Source organism: Manduca sexta, unplaced genomic scaffold (genome assembly GCF_014839805.1).
Source record: "Manduca sexta isolate Smith_Timp_Sample1 unplaced genomic scaffold, JHU_Msex_v1.0 HiC_scaffold_57, whole genome shotgun sequence".
NCBI lineage: Eukaryota > Metazoa > Arthropoda > Insecta > Lepidoptera > Sphingidae > Manduca > Manduca sexta.
Genome location: NW_023595374.1, coordinates 104612 through 125048, shown reverse-complemented (window position 1 = coordinate 125048; position 20437 = coordinate 104612). Strand labels below are relative to the sequence as shown.

Genomic DNA, 20437 nt, shown 5'->3' with positions numbered 1-20437 from the left:
CTACACGCGCCCACGCCCGCAGGACGCACCATGATCCTCACCACGCACTTCATGGACGAGGCGGACGTGCTGGCGGACCGCATCGCCATCATGGCGGGCGGCCGGCTGCAGTGCGTCGGCACGCCCTACTTCCTCAAGCGGCACTACGGGGTCGGCTACAAGCTCACCGTTGTCAAGGACGACGGCTGCCCAGTCGATGATGTCACCAGGTTTTTCAAGTCTCACGTACCCAAAGTTAAGAAAAATTCCAACATAGGTATGTGTCTATCGCATTATGAATGACATAAAAAGGGATTGCAATCTTTTATTTTTACTAGCTTATGCAAGTAGCGTCGGCTTCGTTAAAGTCCACTGCATCTAATACCCGATTCTGTGTCCTCTCTGGCCGAAGCTGAAACCAAAGACGACTTAGCGGTTATAAAGGGTCACCGTGCCTTAAGACCCAGCGTTCAGGCGTTTTTTAAATTAAATCATCTTCGTTACATTTTAGTAGCAACGTAATTAATTGTCAAAACGCTCGATAACTGGAAATCTTTATAACGATCCCGATTGTAGAACATACCTAAAATCTTTATCTTTCATAATTTATTATACCATCATAAATGTTTATTCGTTTTGTAAATCATTTAAGCTTTTTGATTTATGACTTCTCGATTCAGTTTTATCTTGTTTTAATCAATGACTGATTGTTCGATTTTTCGAGTTTACGAAAATATTTTCCATTTGTTATTTAACATATATTATACAAGCTTTTTTATTAGAATATTTTTTGGATGCCTCACTAAGTGAGATATTAATAGAAATGCAGGTATTTGCAGCAAAATAATATATACTTCTGCGTCTTTAAGGGCAACCAAAGCAACTTACAAGGCTCTGAAAAACCATCACTTATTTTATTAATTATATCTAAATATAACACATACTAGCATAGGTCTTATCAACAAAGATCTTAAATACTTTATTGTATACAGGGTCATTTTAACATCGCGTTACTAAATGAAACCACATACTTATTTACTTAGAAATAACACTTATAATAAGTTGTTTGAGCCGTAGATGTAAAATAATAAAGAGTAAGTTTTGAATAAAATAAATATTAATAAAAAGTAATTTTAATTTTACGCGCCCTAAAGCCACTACTACTAGTCTAAAAGAATTCGTTGCAATGATAACATCATACTTACAGTCAGAAATACACCCACACACATGCCATATTCCCATTAAACTACAACATGATAAAAAAATCTGAAATTAAAACCAGGATTTTACGTGAAAATATTAGTTATTAATGAATGATTTTTAGCACAATGTCAGCAAAGGTGAAGACTAGTATGTGGTTTCATTTAGTAACGCAATGTCAAAATGACCCTGTATATAACATTCACTCTTCAATAGTGAGCAGACGAGCTATTATTCCACCTGATAGTAAGTTTGCGTATCGCAAAACACTTTCTTAAAACTCTTTTGAAAAAAGACGTACAAGACAAAGTTAGAGGACGAAGATTACATTATGATTTATGACTAATTTATGATGTCAATATTTATGAATAATAAACCATATTTATTAAAAACGTCTATGCTGGTACTTTCAAATACAATGTTGGTACATCACCAAGACATATCTACAAGATATCAAAAATATTATACTCTATCTCTGTGTGTGTTGCATTCGACTTACCAAGATCCGACTGCCACTCTATTATATTATTGGACTGTTTTTTTAATGTTCCAAATATTTTTTCTCATATATTTATATTTTTTTTCAGGATCTGAACTGACTTATATTTTTCCATTTGAAAATGTTAACCAATTTCCGGAAATGCTTCAACAATTTGAGGAAAAAAGAAATGTTTTCCGTATTTCTAGCTACGGTCTGTCTATAACCAGTCTTGAGGAAGTGTTTATGAAGTAAAGTACTTTGGTAGCTATTACCTAATTTTATATAACTGTTGTATAATTTCTACAAGATATTGACACACATCTAATTATTTTAGAGCCGGAGCAGAAGATAATTCGGATATCGTAGAACTTCTTAAAAATGGAGAGAAACACGATGTTGTTGTTCCTCAGAATGGAAATATACACACATTCGATATCGATGACAGTAAGTTAATAACGTACCACATGTTTATTTGCAGCAAGGTAAATAAGTGACCGCTCAGTGCAATAATCTCAGGAATGAGTACAATTAAAATAAATATTTTATCCCACTTTAGCAATCGCTGTTAAAGAAAAGAAAGTTCGCGGTTTCAAATTGCTAAGGAATCATATAAAGGCTACATTTATTAAACTCGCATACAACACGATCAGAAACAAAGGCCTAGCTTTTACGCAACTGTTATGGCCTGTTATAAACATAGGACTCTCTATGATAGTATCGGCATCGTGGAAATTTTTGGCCGATCTACCGCCTTTAGAACTTAGCTTGGAGAGGGGATACCAGAAAACGCAAACAATAATATCCCAAGCACATAATCTCACGGAAGGCAGCCTCGCAGCAAGGGCACTGATCGCTTACAAAGATTACTTCAAAACGTCGACGATACCGAGCATGACTCTCACGGATGTAGGAGCGATGGATATTGAAAAATTCTATTTGAAATTGGTGAGTACAACATTGATGACCATCTGAATTGATTTTTCTCACGAAGGCAGACAAGTAATGTCTTTTTTAGTGTTGGATAGCCCATTTATCGAGGTAGCATAAATGGGTTATCCAACTGTTTGACATTACACTAGGAAAAATAGGACCGGAGTATTATTGAAAAATGTTGCAAAAATGGGAAAAAAGTATTCCTTTAAGAGGGGTGCGCTGCGCAAACGGTAGAAGTTACGCAACAATCTTTTATGACGTAATTGTTCCTCTTAAAAGTTCTAAAAATAAATAATATAAAAGAAATTCTCCCATCGCATCTGTCCGTCTGTGAACGCAATAAACGCAAAATTTACCCAACGAATGCGGATAGTTTGAGACCCTAGGAGCGACATAGGCTTTCTATTCCCGGAATGTAGCTTTCTATAGCAGAACTTTTATCACGGAAAACTTTCACGCGGGCGGAGCAGCAAGCAAATACTAGTAAGGAGTTCTAAAATATCTAAAATTCATTTGTGTGGCGTAAATTTTGGAACAAATGGTTAAGACCATTTGCTTGGGGGAGGGACTTAGTATGCACGCTACTGTTCTGTTTTACAAGCATGTATATCTCCGCCTACACGTGTTTGTAGTACAAGCGATGTGGTTTTTATATCAATATATTTTTTATGTCTTTGACTAGTAATCACTAAACTAGTAATCACTGGTTATAAAATAATCGCCTAACTAAGAATTCGCCATCACTACCCGATACGTTATGAGTAACAAACAAATTTTATCTAAATAGTGTACAATTTTATCTTCTGCATGTGTACAATTTTTTTTTTCAAGGGTTTGATAATGATAGGGAAACATTGTATCAAATCGTCATAGAAAGTTTTATGAATTATAATTTAATTCTCATACGTGATGCCTCAGCGTTAATAATCCCGTTTTTAAGTAGGATTGTAACGAAGGCCTTAACGGATGCGGAGGAAGATGCGAAAGCGAAGAACTTCGCTCCGCGAATGCGGAGTTTATCCGTTAAATTGAAAGTATAAAAAGGGTCTAATTGGAAGTATAAAAAAAGATCACGATTTATTCAGGTAATAAATCGGCGTAACAAACCTTAAGAAGTCAGTAAAATAGATCTCTATAACCAACCGCCTCACACGCGACAACATTTTGATTCCGGGTGGAAGGTCATTATTGTTACTGTAATTACTGAACATTATTAACATTTAACACGCAACGTGTAAGGGCGCCATGCGCAATACTGTCTGGGTTCAACCTCAGGCGAGCGACGTACTTACTCGACGGCATTCAGTAGCACGATCACATACTAATAATCAATATCATTAGATAAGGATAACAGATCTAGTTAAGTGACACTATCACGACCTTAGGTCATGGAGATTATGGATTCAATCAGTATGATAGCAAAATACTATATGGTGTAGTCAAACTCGCCTACTGATTTATACTTAGCAATAGAGCAAGTGCAACTCGTGGTGATATCGTTAATGAACTCACAAATCCAGAGGAGTCTTGAACACTGTCGCTTCACTAACTTAGCCATTATAGTGGGTTTGTGTCCTCATGTGCCGTGTTCGCTTTCTGGGTGGATACAAATTTTCAATCGCCAGGATTAGTTAATGCGATAAGAATTTTCTTTTGTCTAATACCTTTCTACCAAAGCACCGTTTCTGCCCGCATTATCGTACCTTCTTCAGTTCCCCTCTACAATAATTTTGTTATTATGTATTGCTAATTTAGTCAACCCATCCAGGTTACTCTAGTTGTTGATTAAATATTAATTTCCTTTTATCATAATAGCGTGTATAAAGGCCGGGTAGAAATTTCTAGGCAAATGAACCTTTAATCGTAGGATATGAGTTTTGAAATAAGGATACCTGTGTTTAATGACTTGATAGACTTGCTTGACTATTTATAGTTTTGCTGTATTAATTATTAAATAATTGCAGAGCGAAACGGAGCCATCTCGGGTGCGTTACGAGACGCTGGTGGGCGCGACGTTCGGCCGCGACAACGTCACCGCGTGGTTCAGCAACTACGGCTACCACGACTGCGCCACTGCGCTTGCGCTCGTCGATAACGCAATAATGGCCGCTCTGTCACCTGGCACCACTTTAAGAATCGTGAATTATCCACTACCTTACTCTGTTGAGAACATGGTAGGTGTACGTCAAACTACTTTTGCACTTTAAATACGACCGTTAAGTCATCGAAAAATGCGGAGGGACCGATCGTGTAAGAAGCACTAAGGAGCATGCGTTTGGTAAATTCTTCGCATCTATTCATTCTATTCAACTTCAAGTTAATTTAAAGAATAGAAAACTTGTTAATTTGGTGTCCATTAGATGGTTTAAATGTAATCATCATCATTATCATCATCAGCCTACAGCTATCCACTGCTAAACATAGGCCTCCCCTAAAGCGCGCCACACTGCTCGGTCCTCCGCTCTCCTCATCCAGCGTCCACCGGTGATCCTATGAATATCGTCGGACCAGCGGGTCGGAGGTCGTCCTACGCTACGCTTACCGAGACGCGGTCTCCACTCTAGGACTCGTCTGCTCCAGCGGCCATCGGTCCTACGACAGATATGGCCAGCCCACTGCCACTTCAGCTTGCTTATTCTCCGAGCTATGTCCGTTACTTTGGTTCTCTCACGGATAACCTCATTTCTGTTTCTATCCGCGAGAGAGACACCTAGCATGGCTGGCTCCATCGCCCGCTGCGCGACCTTAAATTTATGGACTAGCCTTACCGTCGGTGTCCACGTCTCGGCACCATACGTCATCACCGGTAGGACGCAATGCTCGAAGACTTTCGTCTTCAAGCATTGTGGAATTGCCGACGTAAATACCTGACGAAGCCTGCCTAATGCTGCCCAGCCCAACCGAATCCTCCTATCAGCCTCCCACTCAAAGTTGTGCCGGCTTAGTTGGATAGTATGGCCAAAGTAGACGTAATCCTGCACAACCTCGAGGGGATGCCGTCGACAGATATCGGTCCCGGCACGACATGTTCATTGAACGTGACCTTGGTTTTGTCCAAGTTCATGCCGAGAGCGACTCGCCGAGAGGACCCAACTAGGTCGTTCAGCATTCCGCTAAGCTCTTCCAGCAAAAAAATGTAATATGGATAGCGTATATGTGAGAACATGAAGTCCACATATCAATCCATTTCTTTTAATAGAGTCTTTTGGAATCTGCAAAATTTACATATAGTTTCGTCGGGTTATCAAATTTATATAATTAGCGTTTTATTTTCAGATCCAGATTATGGCAACTGGTGCAAGTTTGGGTTTTATGTTGTCGTTCAGCCTCGGATTTTGTGTAGGCATCTTGAGCGCGTTCCTCATACTTTTTGTCATCAAGGTTGGCATTTTATTTGATATAATATTTAACATTAGTAATGGCCTTATTTTCATTTTAACTGATCTATTCAGTGACATACAACGTCAGAGGAAGAAGCAAAAACTTGAGCAAAAAGCATTGTATAACTAAGATACATGTTAACCCGTGAGGTAGCTGAATGTTTGCCGGCAAACATTGACAGCTACGCGTGTGACGGAAAAATAACCTTATTATGTAGTATATATGTAGTATATAAGGTTATAATCCCGTGACACACGCAAATGTCATGTAGCTGTCTTGGCTCGCCGGCGATTCACGAGAGACCAAGAGTTAACAGAGATTATAATAAATTAGTAAGGCCCCATTTCGTTATTTAATTACAACTAGGCCAAACCTGCGACTAATATATTTACTAAGATAAATGCTTTTTTTGCGTTAAGTTTTTAAACCTTGTTCATTGCATCATGCCAGCCATAAAAAGTCAAAAACTGTGTCCTTTTTCCAGGAACGCACGAGTGGTGCGAAGCTTCTACAGCGTGTGTCGGGGCTGCGGCCCGCCGTGCTGTGGGGCGCGGCGCTCGCCTGGGACTGGCTCTGGATGTTGATATTACACCTCTGTGTCATCGCCACCATTGCAGGCTACCAGGAAAAATCTCTCTCCACCTTTCATGAACTCGGTAAACTACTTTGTGGAAGGTTCTGAATTACGATCTATGTGATTTGTGGTTGTCCAGTCTTCAAAAATGGTACTTAGGCTCTATCACCTGCTTCCAAGATCTAGGAAGTCATATTCATGATGAAAAAAATATAAGAGAAAAATTCTTACACGAATAATATTCTTATTGGTCTTTTTGTGTAATCCATCCTAAATATCGATTGGGATCGTTTATCGAAATCGGCTGTAGACATTAAGGTACATGTGATAACTTTTATTTCAACAATTGATGTAATGTGATGATGTGAAACATCTAATGCGGCCGGTCAGACCGACTGTTAGCGAGAAGCTCTCTCACCGCCTAAGCTCGTATATTAATTAAACTAGCTTTTGCCCGCGGCTCCGCCCGCATTATAAAGTTTTTCGGGCTAAAGTTTTCCGTTATAAAAGTCACGCTGTATAATTTCCTGGGAGCCTATGTTCTTCCCAGGGTCTCAAACTGTCTCCATACCAAATGTCATCTTAATACGTTGGGTAGTTTTTGAGTTTAAGACGTTCAGGCAGACAGATGCAGCGGGGACTTTGGTTTATAATATATTTTTTAGAACTTTTTAAGAGGAACAATCACGTCATACATTCATGTTGAATTACTTTAACCGTTTACGCAGCGCACGCAGCGGATGCTCTAAAACTAATTAATACATTTTCCCGTTTTTGCAACATGTTTCATTACTGCTACGCTCCTATTGGTCATAGCGTGATGATATATAGCCTATAGCACTCCAGGAACAAGGTCTATCCAACACAAAATATTTTTCAGTTCAAACCGGTTGTTCCTGAGATTAATACTGCTCCGCTCCTATTAGTCATAGCGTGATGATATATAGCCTATAGCACTCCACAAATAAAGGGCTATTCAACACAAAATATTTTTCAGTTCGAACCGGTAGTTCCTGAGATTAGCTACCACTGTTCCGCTCCCATTGGGTATAGCGTGATGATATATAGCCTATAGCACTCCACGACCAAGGGCTATCCAACACAAAAAGAATTTTTCAATTTGAACCGGTAGTTCCTGAGATTAGCTATAACTGCTCCGCTCCCATTGGGTATAGCGTGATGATATATAGCCTATAGCACTCCACGACCAAAGGGCTATCCAACATCACGCTATACCCAATAGGAGCGGAGCAGTAATGCCTAATCTCAGGAACTATCGGTCCGAACTGAAAAATTCTTTTTGCGTTGGATAGCCCTTTGTTTGTGGAGTGCTATAGGCTATATATCATCACGTTATACCCAATAGGAGCGGAGCAGTAATGGCTAATCTCAGGAACTACCGGTCCAAACTGAAAAATCTTTTGCGTTGGATAGCCCTATGTTCGTGGAGTACTATAGGCTATATATCATCACGCTATACCCAATAGGAGCGGAGCAGTAATGCTTAATCTCAGGAACTATCGGTCCGAACTGAAAAATTCTTTTTGCGATGGATAGCCCTTTGTGGAGTGCTATAGGCTATATATCATCACGCTATACCCAATAGGAGCGGAGCAGTAATGCCTAATCTCAGGAACTATCGGTCCGAACTGAAAAATTCTTTTTGCGTTGGATAGCCCTTTGTTTGTGGAGTGCTATAGGCTATATATCATCACGCTATACCCAATAGGAGTGGAGCAGTAATGGCTAATCTCAGGAACTACCGGTCCAAACTGAAAAAATAGTTTTGTGTTAGATAGCCCTTTGTTCCTGGAGTGCTATAGGTTATATATCGTCACGCTATGACCAATAGGAGTGGAGCAGTAATGAAACATGATGCAAAAACGGGGACAATTTATTAGTTTTGAGAGCTTCTGTTGCGTGCGCTGCGTAAACGGTTAAAGTTATGCAACAATAATGTATGACGGGATTGTTCCTCTTAACAAGTTCTACAAAAATATATCATAAAACAAAGTCCCCGCTGCATCGGTCTACCCGAACGTGTTAAACTCAAAACTACCCAACGTATTAGGATAAAATTTGGTATCGAGACAGTTTGAGACCCTGGGAAGAACATAGGCTCCCGGAAAAATATATAGCGTGACTTTTATAACGGAAAACTTTAGCCCGAAAAACTTTATAACGCGGGCGGAGCTGCGGGCAAAAGCTAGTTTTTTTTATAAAATGGTGTTGATATTTCAAATCTACTCGGAATTTCACAATAGATATGTTTTTTATTTTCAGGTCGCGTTTTTTTGGTGCTTTTAGTGTTTTCCTTCGCAATAATACCCATACATTATCTGGTTTCATTCTTTTTCGACGAAGCGTCCACCGGCTTTAGCAAAATGGTTTTTGTGAATATTTTTACGGGTAAGTTAGAATTTTTTTTTACAAAAAGTACTGATTGGAATTTTCACTGGAGTCTTAAAGTAGAACTAGCAAACAATTTTCAGGAATAACGTTGTAATGTGCAAATAAATTGTATTTTTTTCTATAATACTACTTAAAATTGATTTGATTACGTTTTTGTTTGTTAACAGTAGACATAGACTATCGACATGACTTTTTTATGTTCAAAGTACACTTACAACTTACAAGCAGGATGTACTTAGTATAAATAAGTAATATTTTTTCTCATTAATTATCAGAGTAGTCTTAATGAAAGTTGTATCTGTCTCCAGGATCAATGCCGTTTCTGTTAACCGAAATATTAAGGATGCCAGAGCTTGGCAGCGAATCAATTGCTGTTATATTTGATAACATCTTCTCTGTTTTACCTTTATACAGCCTAAGCAGAAGCATAAGGTAAAAGTATCAATTAATTTTAAATTATGCAATTTTTTAAAAGACTCCTTGATGCTGATAATTATTGATAGAAATGAAACACTCGATACTTTTATACATTTTATACATCTGTTTAAGTGTTTCTCAACTTAATCATAAATTTGGAATGCTTTATTTCAGAGAAATGATCGTATCATCTATCAAGATGAACGCGTGTGACAGTTTGTGCAGTCAGCTGGACTTGAAGAACTGCACGCGGCTCACGGTGTGCCACAAACTAAACCTCGATATATGTTGTAGTAAGCTACTGCAGACCATATTTATTGTATCAGTTGTGATCTTAAAGCATTGTATTAATTATGTCTCTGCTTCTTCAGTTGATGACAACCCGTTTTTGACATGGGAGGAGCCTGGAGTCGCGCGGTACCTGGTCACGATGGTGATAGTCGGTGTCGTAGCATTTTCCATCCTACTGATAAAGGAATACGAGCTATTGAACAAGGTATTAATTCTCACATCATATTATTATTGTATATGGTTATACTCGCAGCGGCACGGATTTACAGTTACTGTCATGTTGTCCAGCTGATGTGGATGGCTCCTCGCCGGCCGGAGCTGCCGGCCGCCGTGGACGATGAGGACGATGACGTCGCCGCGGAGAGACGAGTGGCGAGCGAGCTTACTGCTGCAGAGATAGCGACCCACAGCCTCGTGTGCAGGGACCTCACCAAGTACTACAAGCAGTTCCTGGCGGTGAACCGGCTCACGTTCGGTGAGTGGTGGCGGTGTGTGTGTGAGGCGTGTGTTGGCGTGTGGACGGCGGGTGGCTCATGACTTGTGCGTTGTGTCGCAGCGGTGCGCAAGGGCGAGTGCTTCGGGCTGCTGGGCGTGAACGGCGCCGGCAAGACGAGCACGTTCCGCATGCTCACCGGCGACGCGCGCATCTCCGCCGGCGACGCGTTCGTGCACGGATACTCTCTGCGCGGACACGTACGCGACGTTCACCGGCTCATCGGTGAGTGCACTGCACTGCACTGCACCCACAGTGTACACTGTACGACTCACTAACTGATCACGCGCCCACTGCCGCAGGGTACTGCCCGCAGTTCGACGCGCTGTTCGACAACCTGACCGGCCGCGAGACGCTGCGCATCTTCTGCCTGCTGCGAGGCATCCCCGCCGCGGTGGGGGCAGCCAGGGCGCTGCACCTCGCCACCACGCTGGGCTTCATCAAGCACTACGACAAGAAGGTAATGTCGTGCGTGTGCCAGTGTGTCCCTGTGCCCACTGTGTGCAATGATAACGCTTGCCTCGCGTCCGACAGGTGCACGAGTGCAGCGGCGGAACCAAGCGCAAGATCAGCACGGCCGTCGCGCTGCTCGGCGACTCGCCGCTGATATTCCTGGACGAGCCGACGACGGGTAAGTGTGTGTGTGTGTGTGTGTGTGTCGACAGTAACGGTGTACGTGTGTGAGCCGGCACGGACCCCGCGTCCAAGCGGCTGGTGTGGGCGTGCGTGTGTGTGTGTGTGCGTGTGTGTGTGTCGACAGTGACGGTGTACGTGTGTGAGCAGGCATGGACCCTGCGTCCAAGCGGCTGGTGTGGGCGTGCGTGTGTGTGTGTGTGCGTGTGTGTGTGTCGACAGTGACGGTGTACGTGTGTGAGCAGGCATGGACCCCGCGTCCAAGCGGCTGGTGTGGGCGTGTGTGTGTGTGTGTGTCGTGTGTGTGTCGTCAGTGACGGTGTACGTGTGTGAGCAGGCATGGACCCCGCGTCCAAGCGGCTGGTGTGGGCGTGCGTGTGTGTGTGTGTGTGTGTCGTCAGTGACGGTGTGCGTGTGTGAGCAGGCATGGACCCTGCGTCCAAGCGGCTGGTGTGGGCGTGCGTGTGTGTGTGTGTGTGTGTCGTCAGTGACGGTGTGCGTGTGTGAGCAGGCATGGACCCTGCGTCCAAGCGGCTGGTGTGGGCGTGCGTGTGTGTGTGTGTGTGTGTGTGTCGTCAGTGACGGTGTGCGTGTGTGAGCAGGCATGGACCCTGCGTCCAAGCGGCTGGTGTGGGCGTGCGTGTGTGTGTGTCGACAGTGACGGTGTACGTGTGTGATCAGGCATGGACCCCGCGTCCAAGCGGCTGGTGTGGGCGTGCGTGTGTGTGTGTGTGCGTGTGTGTGTGTCGACAGTGACGGTGTACGTGTGTGAGCAGGCATGGACCCTGCGTCCAAGCGGCTGGTGTGGGCGTGCGTGTGTGTGTGTGTGTGCGTGTGTGTGTGTCGACAGTGACGGTGTACGTGTGTGAGCAGGCATGGACCCCGCGTCCAAGCGGCTGGTGTGGGCGTGTGTGTGTGTGTGTCGTGTGTGTGTCGTCAGTGACGGTGTACGTGTGTGAGCAGGCATGGACCCCGCGTCCAAGCGGCTGGTGTGGGCGTGCGTGTGTGTATGTGTCGACAGTGACGGTGTGCGTGTGTGTGCAGGCATGGGCCCTGCGTCCAAGCGGCTGGTGTGGGCGTGCGTGTGTGTGTGTGTGTGTCGTCAGTGACGGTGTACGTGTGTGATCAGGCATGGACCCCGCGTCCAAGCGGCTGGTGTGGGCGTGTGTGTGTGTGTCGACAGTGACGGTGTACGTGTGTGAGCAGGCATGGACCCCGCGTCCAAGCGGCTGGTGTGGGCGTGCGTGTGTGTGTGTGTGTGTGTGTGTCGTCAGTGACGGTGTGCGTGTGTGAGCAGGCATGGACCCTGCGTCCAAGCGGCTGGTGTGGGCGTGCGTGTGTGTGTGTGTGTGTCGTCAGTGACGGTGTGCGTGTGTGAGCAGGCATGGACCCTGCGTCCAAGCGGCTGGTGTGGGCGTGCGTGTGTGTGTGTGTGTGTGTCGTCAGTGACGGTGTGCGTGTGTGAGCAGGCATGGACCCTGCGTCCAAGCGGCTGGTGTGGGCGTGCGTGTGTGTGTGTGTGTGTGTCGTCAGTGACGGTGTGCGTGTGTGAGCAGGCATGGACCCTGCGTCCAAGCGGCTGGTGTGGGCGTACGTGTAGGTGTGTCGACAGTGACGGTGTACGTGTGTGATCAGGCATGGACCCCGCGTCCAAGCGGCTGGTGTGGGCGTGTGTGTGTGTGTGTGTGTGTGTGTGTGTGTGTCGACAGTGACGGTGTACGTTTGTGATCAGGCATGGACCCCGCGTCCAAGCGGCTGGTGTGGGCGTGTGTGTGTGTGTGTCAACAGTGACGGTGTACGTGTGTGAGCAGGCATGGACCCCGCGTCCAAGCGGCTGGTGTGGGCGTGTGTGTGTGTGTGTCGACAGTGACGGTGTACGTGTGTGATCAGGCATGGACCCCGCGTCCAAGCGGCTGGTGTGGGCGTGTGTGTGTGTGTGTCGACAGTGACGGTGTACGTTTGTGATCAGGCATGGACCCCGCGTCCAAGCGGCTGGTGTGGGCGTGTGTGTGTGTGTGTCGACAGTGACGGTGTACGTGTGTGATCAGGCATAGACCCCGCGTCCAAGCGGCTGGTGTGGGCGTGTGTGTGTGTGTGTGTGTGTGTGTGTCGACAGTGACGGTGTACGTTTGTGATCAGGCATGGACCCCGCGTCCAAGCGGCTGGTGTGGGCGTGTGTGTGTGTGTGTGTCGACAGTGACGGTGTACGTGTGTGAGCAGGCATGGACCCCGCGTCCAAGCGGCTGGTGTGGGCGTGCGTGTGTGTGTGTGTGTGTCGACAGTGACGGTGTACGTGTGTGAGCAGGCATGGACCCCGCGTCCAAGCGGCTGGTGTGGGCGTGCGTGTGTGTGTGTCGTCAGTGACGGTGTACGTGTGTGAGCAGGCATGGACCCCGCGTCCAAGCGGCTGGTGTGGGCGTGCGTGTGTGTGTGTGTGTCGACAGTGACGGTGTACGTGTGTGAGCAGGCATGGACCCCGCGTCCAAGCGGCTGGTGTGGGCGTGTGTGTGTGTGTGTGTCGACAGTGACGGTGTACGTGTGTGAGCAGGCATGGACCCCGCGTCCAAGCGGCTGGTGTGGGCGTGCGTGTGTGTGTGTGTGTCGACAGTGACGGTGTACGTGTGTGAGCAGGCATGGACCCCGCGTCCAAGCGGCTGGTGTGGGCGTGCGTGTGTGTGTGTCGTCAGTGACGGTGTACGTGTGTGAGCAGGCATGGACCCCGCGTCCAAGCGGCTGGTGTGGGCGTGCGTGTGTGTGTGTGTGTCGACAGTGACGGTGTACGTGTGTGAGCAGGCATGGACCCCGCGTCCAAGCGGCTGGTGTGGGCGTGTGTGTGTGTGTGTGTCGACAGTGACGGTGTACGTGTGTGAGCAGGCATGGACCCCGCGTCCAAGCGGCTGGTGTGGGCGTGCGTGTGTGTGTGTGTGTCGACAGTGACGGTGTACGTGTGTGAGCAGGCATGGACCCCGCGTCCAAGCGGCTGGTGTGGGCGTGTGTGTGTGTGTGTCGACAGTGACGGTGTACGTGTGTGAGCAGGCATGGACCCCGCGTCCAAGCGGCTGGTGTGGGCGTGCGTGGGTGTGTGTGTGTGCGTGTGTGTGTGTCGACAGTGACGGTGTACGTGTGTGAGCAGGCATGGACCCCGCGTCCAAGCGGCTGGTGTGGGCGTGCGTGAACGAGGCGGCGGTGGCGGGCCGCAGCGTGGTGCTGACGTCACACAGCATGGAGGAGTGCGAGGCGCTGTGCTCGCGGCTCACCATCATGGTCAACGGCCGGCTCTACTGCCTCGGCCCGCTGCAGCATCTCAAGACCAAGTTCTCACAGGGTACGTTCTTTATACACTCCATGGACCATTGTAAGAGACATCACCTACATAATATCTAACATTTTGTTTCCAGGGTATACATTGATAGTAAAGTGCTCGTCGGGGCCGCAAAGGAATAAAAATATTATCAACATAGACAAATACATCACCGAAAACTTCACTGATGCTAAGCTTATGTAAGTATTGCAATTTATTATTATTACTAGCTTTTGCCCGCGGCTCCGCCTGCGTTATAAAGTTTTTCGGGCTAAAGTTTTCCGTTATAAAAGTCACGCTATATATTTTCCCGAGAACCTACGTTCTTCCCAGGGTCTCAAACTGTCTCCATACCAAATTTCATCTTAATATGTTGAGTAGTTTTTGAGTTTAACACATTCAGGGAGACAGATGCAGCGGGGGACTTTGTTTTATAACATATTTTTGTAGAACTTAAGAGGAATAATCCCGTCATAAATCATTGTTGCATAACTTTAATCGCTTACGCAGCGCACGCAACGGAAGCCCTCAAAACTAATATTTTTTTCCCATTTTTGCAACATGTTTCATTACTGCTCCGCTCCTATTGGTCATAGCGTGATGATATGTAACTTATACCTGAGATTAACGCGTTCAAACAAACAAACAAACTCTTCAGCTTTATATAATAGTATAGATTTTAAAGGTATATTTACTCGGTTATAATCTATTAACCTATATATGTTAAATATAATATTTTGAATATAACGACGAAAGGTTACACACATATTTATTTAATTACCATTTAAAATATTATAATTTTATAAGTAGCCTTTAGAAACTACGAATACGTATAAGCTACATAAAGATATTAGTATTTTCACTACAATACACCCAACAGGTATCTTGTTTTTAGCTAATAGAAATTGACGTCGTATATTTTATAAATTTTAGTGAAACGTATCTGGATATCAGCACGTACTCGCTGGCCAGCAAGGGGCTGCCGTGGTGGCGTGTATTCTCTATAATGGAAAGGGCGAGGACTGAGTATCCCATCGAAGACTACTCCGTCTCACAAACTACATTGGAACCAGTATTCCTCAGGTTTACTAATTCGCAAATAGAAAGCAAAGTATCTGAACAACATTGTTAACACATTATGATTGGGCATTATTATTACAAAGTGATTCTGTAAGTTGTGTCATGATGTGAACGTGAGATGAATTGATATATTTGTTATTACGCTCGGAGTGATAGGTGGGTATGCAGTTTATTCAATATAGTATTTCCTTATAGACAAATCGACATGTGCAGAAATGTATTATAGAATTAGCCTCAATAACATTGATGAGTAATCATAACGGTTGAAAGAATCGTATCTAAGCGACAATCGGTAAACGTCAATTTAAAGTTTTGATTTTAATAAATAATTCATAACAACTAGACTATTAATTTATAAAAATAAATAAGAATAATATAAAAAATGTCCTAAAGATAAATAAAAATCCTAGATTAAACGACCCAGAAAATATATGTCGCTTAGATATTATTGCCTTTTAAGCGTTGATATATAGACGTTCAGTATTACATGTTTAGAGAGTTCACTAAATTTATTTATATTTTCATGTCATGGTTTTAGTTCCTACACATCGCTTCTTTAGAGAATAACTTTAGCGTACGTTTTTTACTTATAGGGGTAATGCTTTATAACATGATATTAAAAACACCTCACAGACATTTAACACGTGGATAATATGCAAATATAATACTCGATACAAATATTCAAAATATAGCAAACGCTTTAATGAACAATCTCAAAAATACATTTCTTTACAAATATTAATTATGTGCATTTATATCTAGTAGGTATTACACACAATTATATTATTTACTTAAAAAACTAATTATAATTATGTTATTAGTTTGAAAAATATCCAAATGCATCTAATATAAAAAACTATACCCACACCCGCAATTTGACTAGACCTGTAGTAAGTTAAGAGTGTCGTAAAAGTGCAGGTATTCCATATCAGCGGTTTAAAAAAATAAATGATCCCAATCTCAATCTTTAATTCGAGTCCGAGAACGAACCTATCGGAAAAAGTTATTTGTAAGCATGTGATTTTTTTCTATTTGATCCATTAACGCGACGGTAAAAAAAACGATAAGGATAATTTCTGAAAATGGCGGTTAGCCTGCTAAATCAGGTAAGAAAAGTTTATTTTAAGTTAAGAATACACATTTGTAAGTTACATAAGTTACTTAAGTACGTAAGTTGTACGCAAATGGTAAAAAAATCGCTAAAAATAAAAATGTTTTACTGTAACCAGCCCATAAAGCTGTTTGTACATTCGTTAATGTTTTGTGCAAGTAGCTTTTGTAATTTACTTATTTATTTCAAACTTATAAATGTAACACCCGTCTTCCGATGACTAATTTCAGGTAGGCCAAGTTAGTGTTCGTGTTGTTAAAGCAATCCTTATTAAAATTTTGCTCAGTTACTATGACCACAAATTACTACATTATATTTAATAACAGCACATATTGTATTCGTACTTAAATGTATCGTACTTATATGTATTGTTGTCTGTACTTATTTTATCTACTTAAAATTACTCACGGTCTCTAAGTAAATTTAAAGTATATGGATAAGGAATGGAATGAATACGCAGAAAATATATAAAACTTATTGCTAGTTAAATGAATTATTTATTTTGAAAATTTAAAATTATGTTATACTGAAATGTAAATACATTTCCTAACGCTTTTAACATAATCTGATGAAAAATCACAATCAATGAAATGGAATTCCGGATCTGAATCCAGACTTGCTTGCAGACGCTAGCTAATGACATTCTTCCAGATCAATCTTAATAAATTAACCCCCTTATTCATAGACGTTTTTTTTATCTAAGGACGGAGTAAAGCTGTGATAACAAGTCTGTTTCTCAGTGCTGACGGCATGGCAGCCTTCACATGCCATGCCCTCAGCAACAGGTTTTTGGATTCAGAAAAGGGAAAACACGTCTTCAAAATCCCGACGTTACGGTGTATAAAAGAGGCTATCAAGAGGATAATGCGGAATGTAAGGTGTATAAAGTACATAGCGTAATAGTAACGTCATTTATGTCACAAAATTCTATGAATTACCAATATTTCTACATTTAAGAATTATTTTAAAGGTATGTATTTTTAAATTGATATTTAGGTACACATATTATTTACAGATACGTAATATATTTGTTGATGTTGTGTATTGTTGGATGTTGATAGTTTATTTCTATTTTATCTATCGACAGATATAATGTGTCGCAAGGAATTTTAAATAATAGCAGCTTGGTTTAATACTACAAGTGCCTTTGGAAGTATTGTTCAGAAAAATATACTTATTTATCATTGTATTCAATTCTACATTTTTAAGAAGGCTAAGAATGTTGTAATTATATAACATATAAAAATTGTATGTACCTATTTTGCCTTCAGCGCAAAAACCATTCTTGTTTATTGATTATTTGGTTTGCGGTAGGCGTGATATTAATGAAAACCAAAAATATTTTTTTTGTAATTAAGATTTACAACATTTATGCTGTTTAAGGTCTCTGTTGGAAAATACTTGATCAGGAAAATAAACCTGCTTTGATGGCGCCACTTTTGCTTTTTCACTTAAAAGTAACGTTGTCAATATAAGAAATTAGTTCCATATTTTACCACACATGTATTTCTTTATTTTCCTGATAAAAACATCTAATACTCATCTCTACATCATGTTTGACCTTTTACTAAATTACTTATTTTTAGGACTATTAAATGAGATCATCAATCACTAAAGTTTATTGTCTTATTACGGCCATAATCGAGCTGATGCCAGATTAAAAGTATAGTGGCTCACTTAGAATAATGTATTGTGTTATATATATTACACACAATTTTGTACGACCATTAAAAATGCTTGGTACATGTAGGTATAAATATTTATTTTTAAGATTAATATATGGTTGAATGTAATTTACCTTATGTGAAACTTGTTTACTTTTTATAATATAATCGCATATTTTTATCTGAGCTAGCCTATCATTTAAAAACCTAAAACTACCAACTTAAAACTTAATTTTAACATAATTTATAATTACTATTTTAAGATAAAACTTCGTATGCGCCATGCCATATTCATCGCATGCGGCGCTTATTGCACTTTATGAAGACAGGTCAATTTGTAACAACTAACTGCCTCGGTGGTGTAAATGTATTACGATACGACTGTAGTGCTGAAGTCTCGGGTTCGATCCCCGGGTCAGACAATGTTATTTTTCTACTTACTATCAGCCCGGAGTCTGAAATTTGTGCCTGAAATGGTTAAAAGCTCGCCCCCAAACACATCATGAGATAAAATACGCACGAGTTGTCTCTGACTACCCCTTTGGAGATAAAAAACGTGAGTGTATGAGATAAATAAGAGTATTATAATTGAGTTGTCACATTTGTATTTAAAGATTTGGGCTAGTGTAGCGCAAAAAGTGACACTGAAATGGATAAAGATAGTGTAACGCGCCGCTATCCTAGCCGATGACATCGGGCGTTTCCGTAAATGTTCGGCTGCGCGGGCAGGGTGGCAGAGGAGAAGATATGTCACGCGGCGACTATTCTATTATTTTTTTTTTTTTTTGGTTGGACGTTGTCAAGAAAAATGTCTAAAATTGTATTCTGTAATTATTTTGCTAATATAATGTTTACTGTAAAAAGAGCGTTAAACAATAGCGTTGTTTTAAGCTCAATAATAGCTATCCTTTTTTTGTGTTAGTCGTTAACGATGAATGAAACGTGTGTTTATTTTAAATCGGGATATCTCATGCGTCATTCGCCAATCTCGTCAATAAACTATTTGAATATAGTGGCCTGTCTGTAATAATTATAAGTTTCCATTCTTTTTTATTGATGGAATAAATAACGTCAGGGTCTATTGCTTACAAAAATAATTATGCCCCATAAACTAATTAATTTTATGACATCTATATTGGGATATACATAATAAAACTTTGAGGAGGTAAACAAATATTAAGACGTGCGTATCAATCTAAATTATACAAAATCTATGCCTTACCCTACAAATCCAACGGAAACGTGTTCCGCACGTACTCTCACATTTCATTCATAAAATCCTGAAAAAAATAATGGAAGCCATATTAATGTTAAATACCTTAGTATAGATTAGAAATTGTTTGGTGGTGCTCGAATAATTAATGTAACGACCCACAAGGGCAACTGTTGGCGATAAAAATAATTCAAGAGGGAAGATCCAAGATGGTGCCTAAAAACTCAATCGATCTGAAATATTATTATACAAAACTGTTTTTAGAGATTAGTAGAAGAGCAGCAGACCGGGCTCTATGGCGTACCTTGAGAGAGGTCTATGTCAAGCAGTGGACTGCAACGGGCTGATGTAGATGATGATGATAATAATTGGCACAATCTTGACATTGTGGTTGATTTTTAATTACCTATTAGTTTATTAGTGACATGTAGGGTTTTAAGCTCTGGTTTCCTAAAACAGCGGTACGGTCATAAAGCGGCAGAAATACAGCGGTGAATGACGTCACTAGAACGTTGATCATATAAACCAAATGTTCTGAGCCAAATGTCGTGGTTTCCTAGAGAACGGTATTTGACACCGTAACGTCAAAAAGCGGTACCGCCATTTGCATGACGGTCGTCTTGTCGGTGTCGAATAGTTTCTTGAACGTTTTTCTCGATAGCGGTGAATCCATTTTTGTATTGTTTTGACCGGACGACTAACGAAATGAGTTCCAGCTCCAACTGGAGCAGCGAGGACGACGAAATTTTAATAGATTTCGTACATACATATGAGTGCGAGATGCGTGCGAGTACTACTCTACTAGTGCTCATTCACAAATTATAGCTCCTTCTCCACAAGGCATTCATTTAATTACAATGGATGAGCATCCAGGCAGTCATGCAGGCATGAAGAAGATTGCATCTACTTAAATGAGCAAGGCCAAAATATATAATTAATTTCGCGAACATCTATGTATTAGGTCTGTTAAAAATAAATAATTTTAAATAAAGCATAAATTAAAATATTGCATGACTTAGGAATCTACTTAATAAGTATACATAGTAATAATAAAACGATTTTTGTGAACTTGGTGATATGATCTTTTAGCGTTTAAGAGATAAATTGTGTACATTTTTAGTGGTAGGCAACCCCTTAGAGTGGGTTTTTGCCACCCGAGGATGTCCCAATGGACGAGAGGTTATCTGGATGCCCCGGCCGAAAATTTTTTTCGCGCCCCATTTTTGCAGCCATCTTTTAATTCAGCTCCCAAGTGTATGACCGTAGTGCAGAAA

At 42.0% G+C, this 20437-nt stretch overlaps 1 protein-coding gene across 1 annotated transcript in view; it reads left to right on the top strand.

Annotated features, from left to right (window-relative positions):
• Window positions 1-18136, top strand: part of LOC119188432 (phospholipid-transporting ATPase ABCA1-like) — a 29649-nt gene extending 11513 nt beyond the window's left edge. Inside the window, exons 14-31 of the mRNA XM_037447077.1 lie at window positions 23-256; window positions 1767-1908; window positions 1995-2104; window positions 2217-2605; window positions 4558-4767; window positions 5870-5974; window positions 6459-6630; window positions 8832-8957; window positions 9269-9392; window positions 9552-9670; window positions 9749-9873; window positions 9957-10143; window positions 10225-10386; window positions 10464-10621; window positions 10696-10792; window positions 13928-14119; window positions 14193-14295; window positions 15029-18136. Coding sequence (XP_037302974.1) covers window positions 23-256; window positions 1767-1908; window positions 1995-2104; window positions 2217-2605; window positions 4558-4767; window positions 5870-5974; window positions 6459-6630; window positions 8832-8957; window positions 9269-9392; window positions 9552-9670; window positions 9749-9873; window positions 9957-10143; window positions 10225-10386; window positions 10464-10621; window positions 10696-10792; window positions 13928-14119; window positions 14193-14295; window positions 15029-15227 — 2954 coding nt within the window. The 3' untranslated portion in view covers window positions 15228-18136. The remainder of the gene's footprint in view (window positions 1-22; window positions 257-1766; window positions 1909-1994; window positions 2105-2216; window positions 2606-4557; window positions 4768-5869; window positions 5975-6458; window positions 6631-8831; window positions 8958-9268; window positions 9393-9551; window positions 9671-9748; window positions 9874-9956; window positions 10144-10224; window positions 10387-10463; window positions 10622-10695; window positions 10793-13927; window positions 14120-14192; window positions 14296-15028) is intronic.
• Window positions 18137-20437: the final 2301 nt, after the last annotated feature.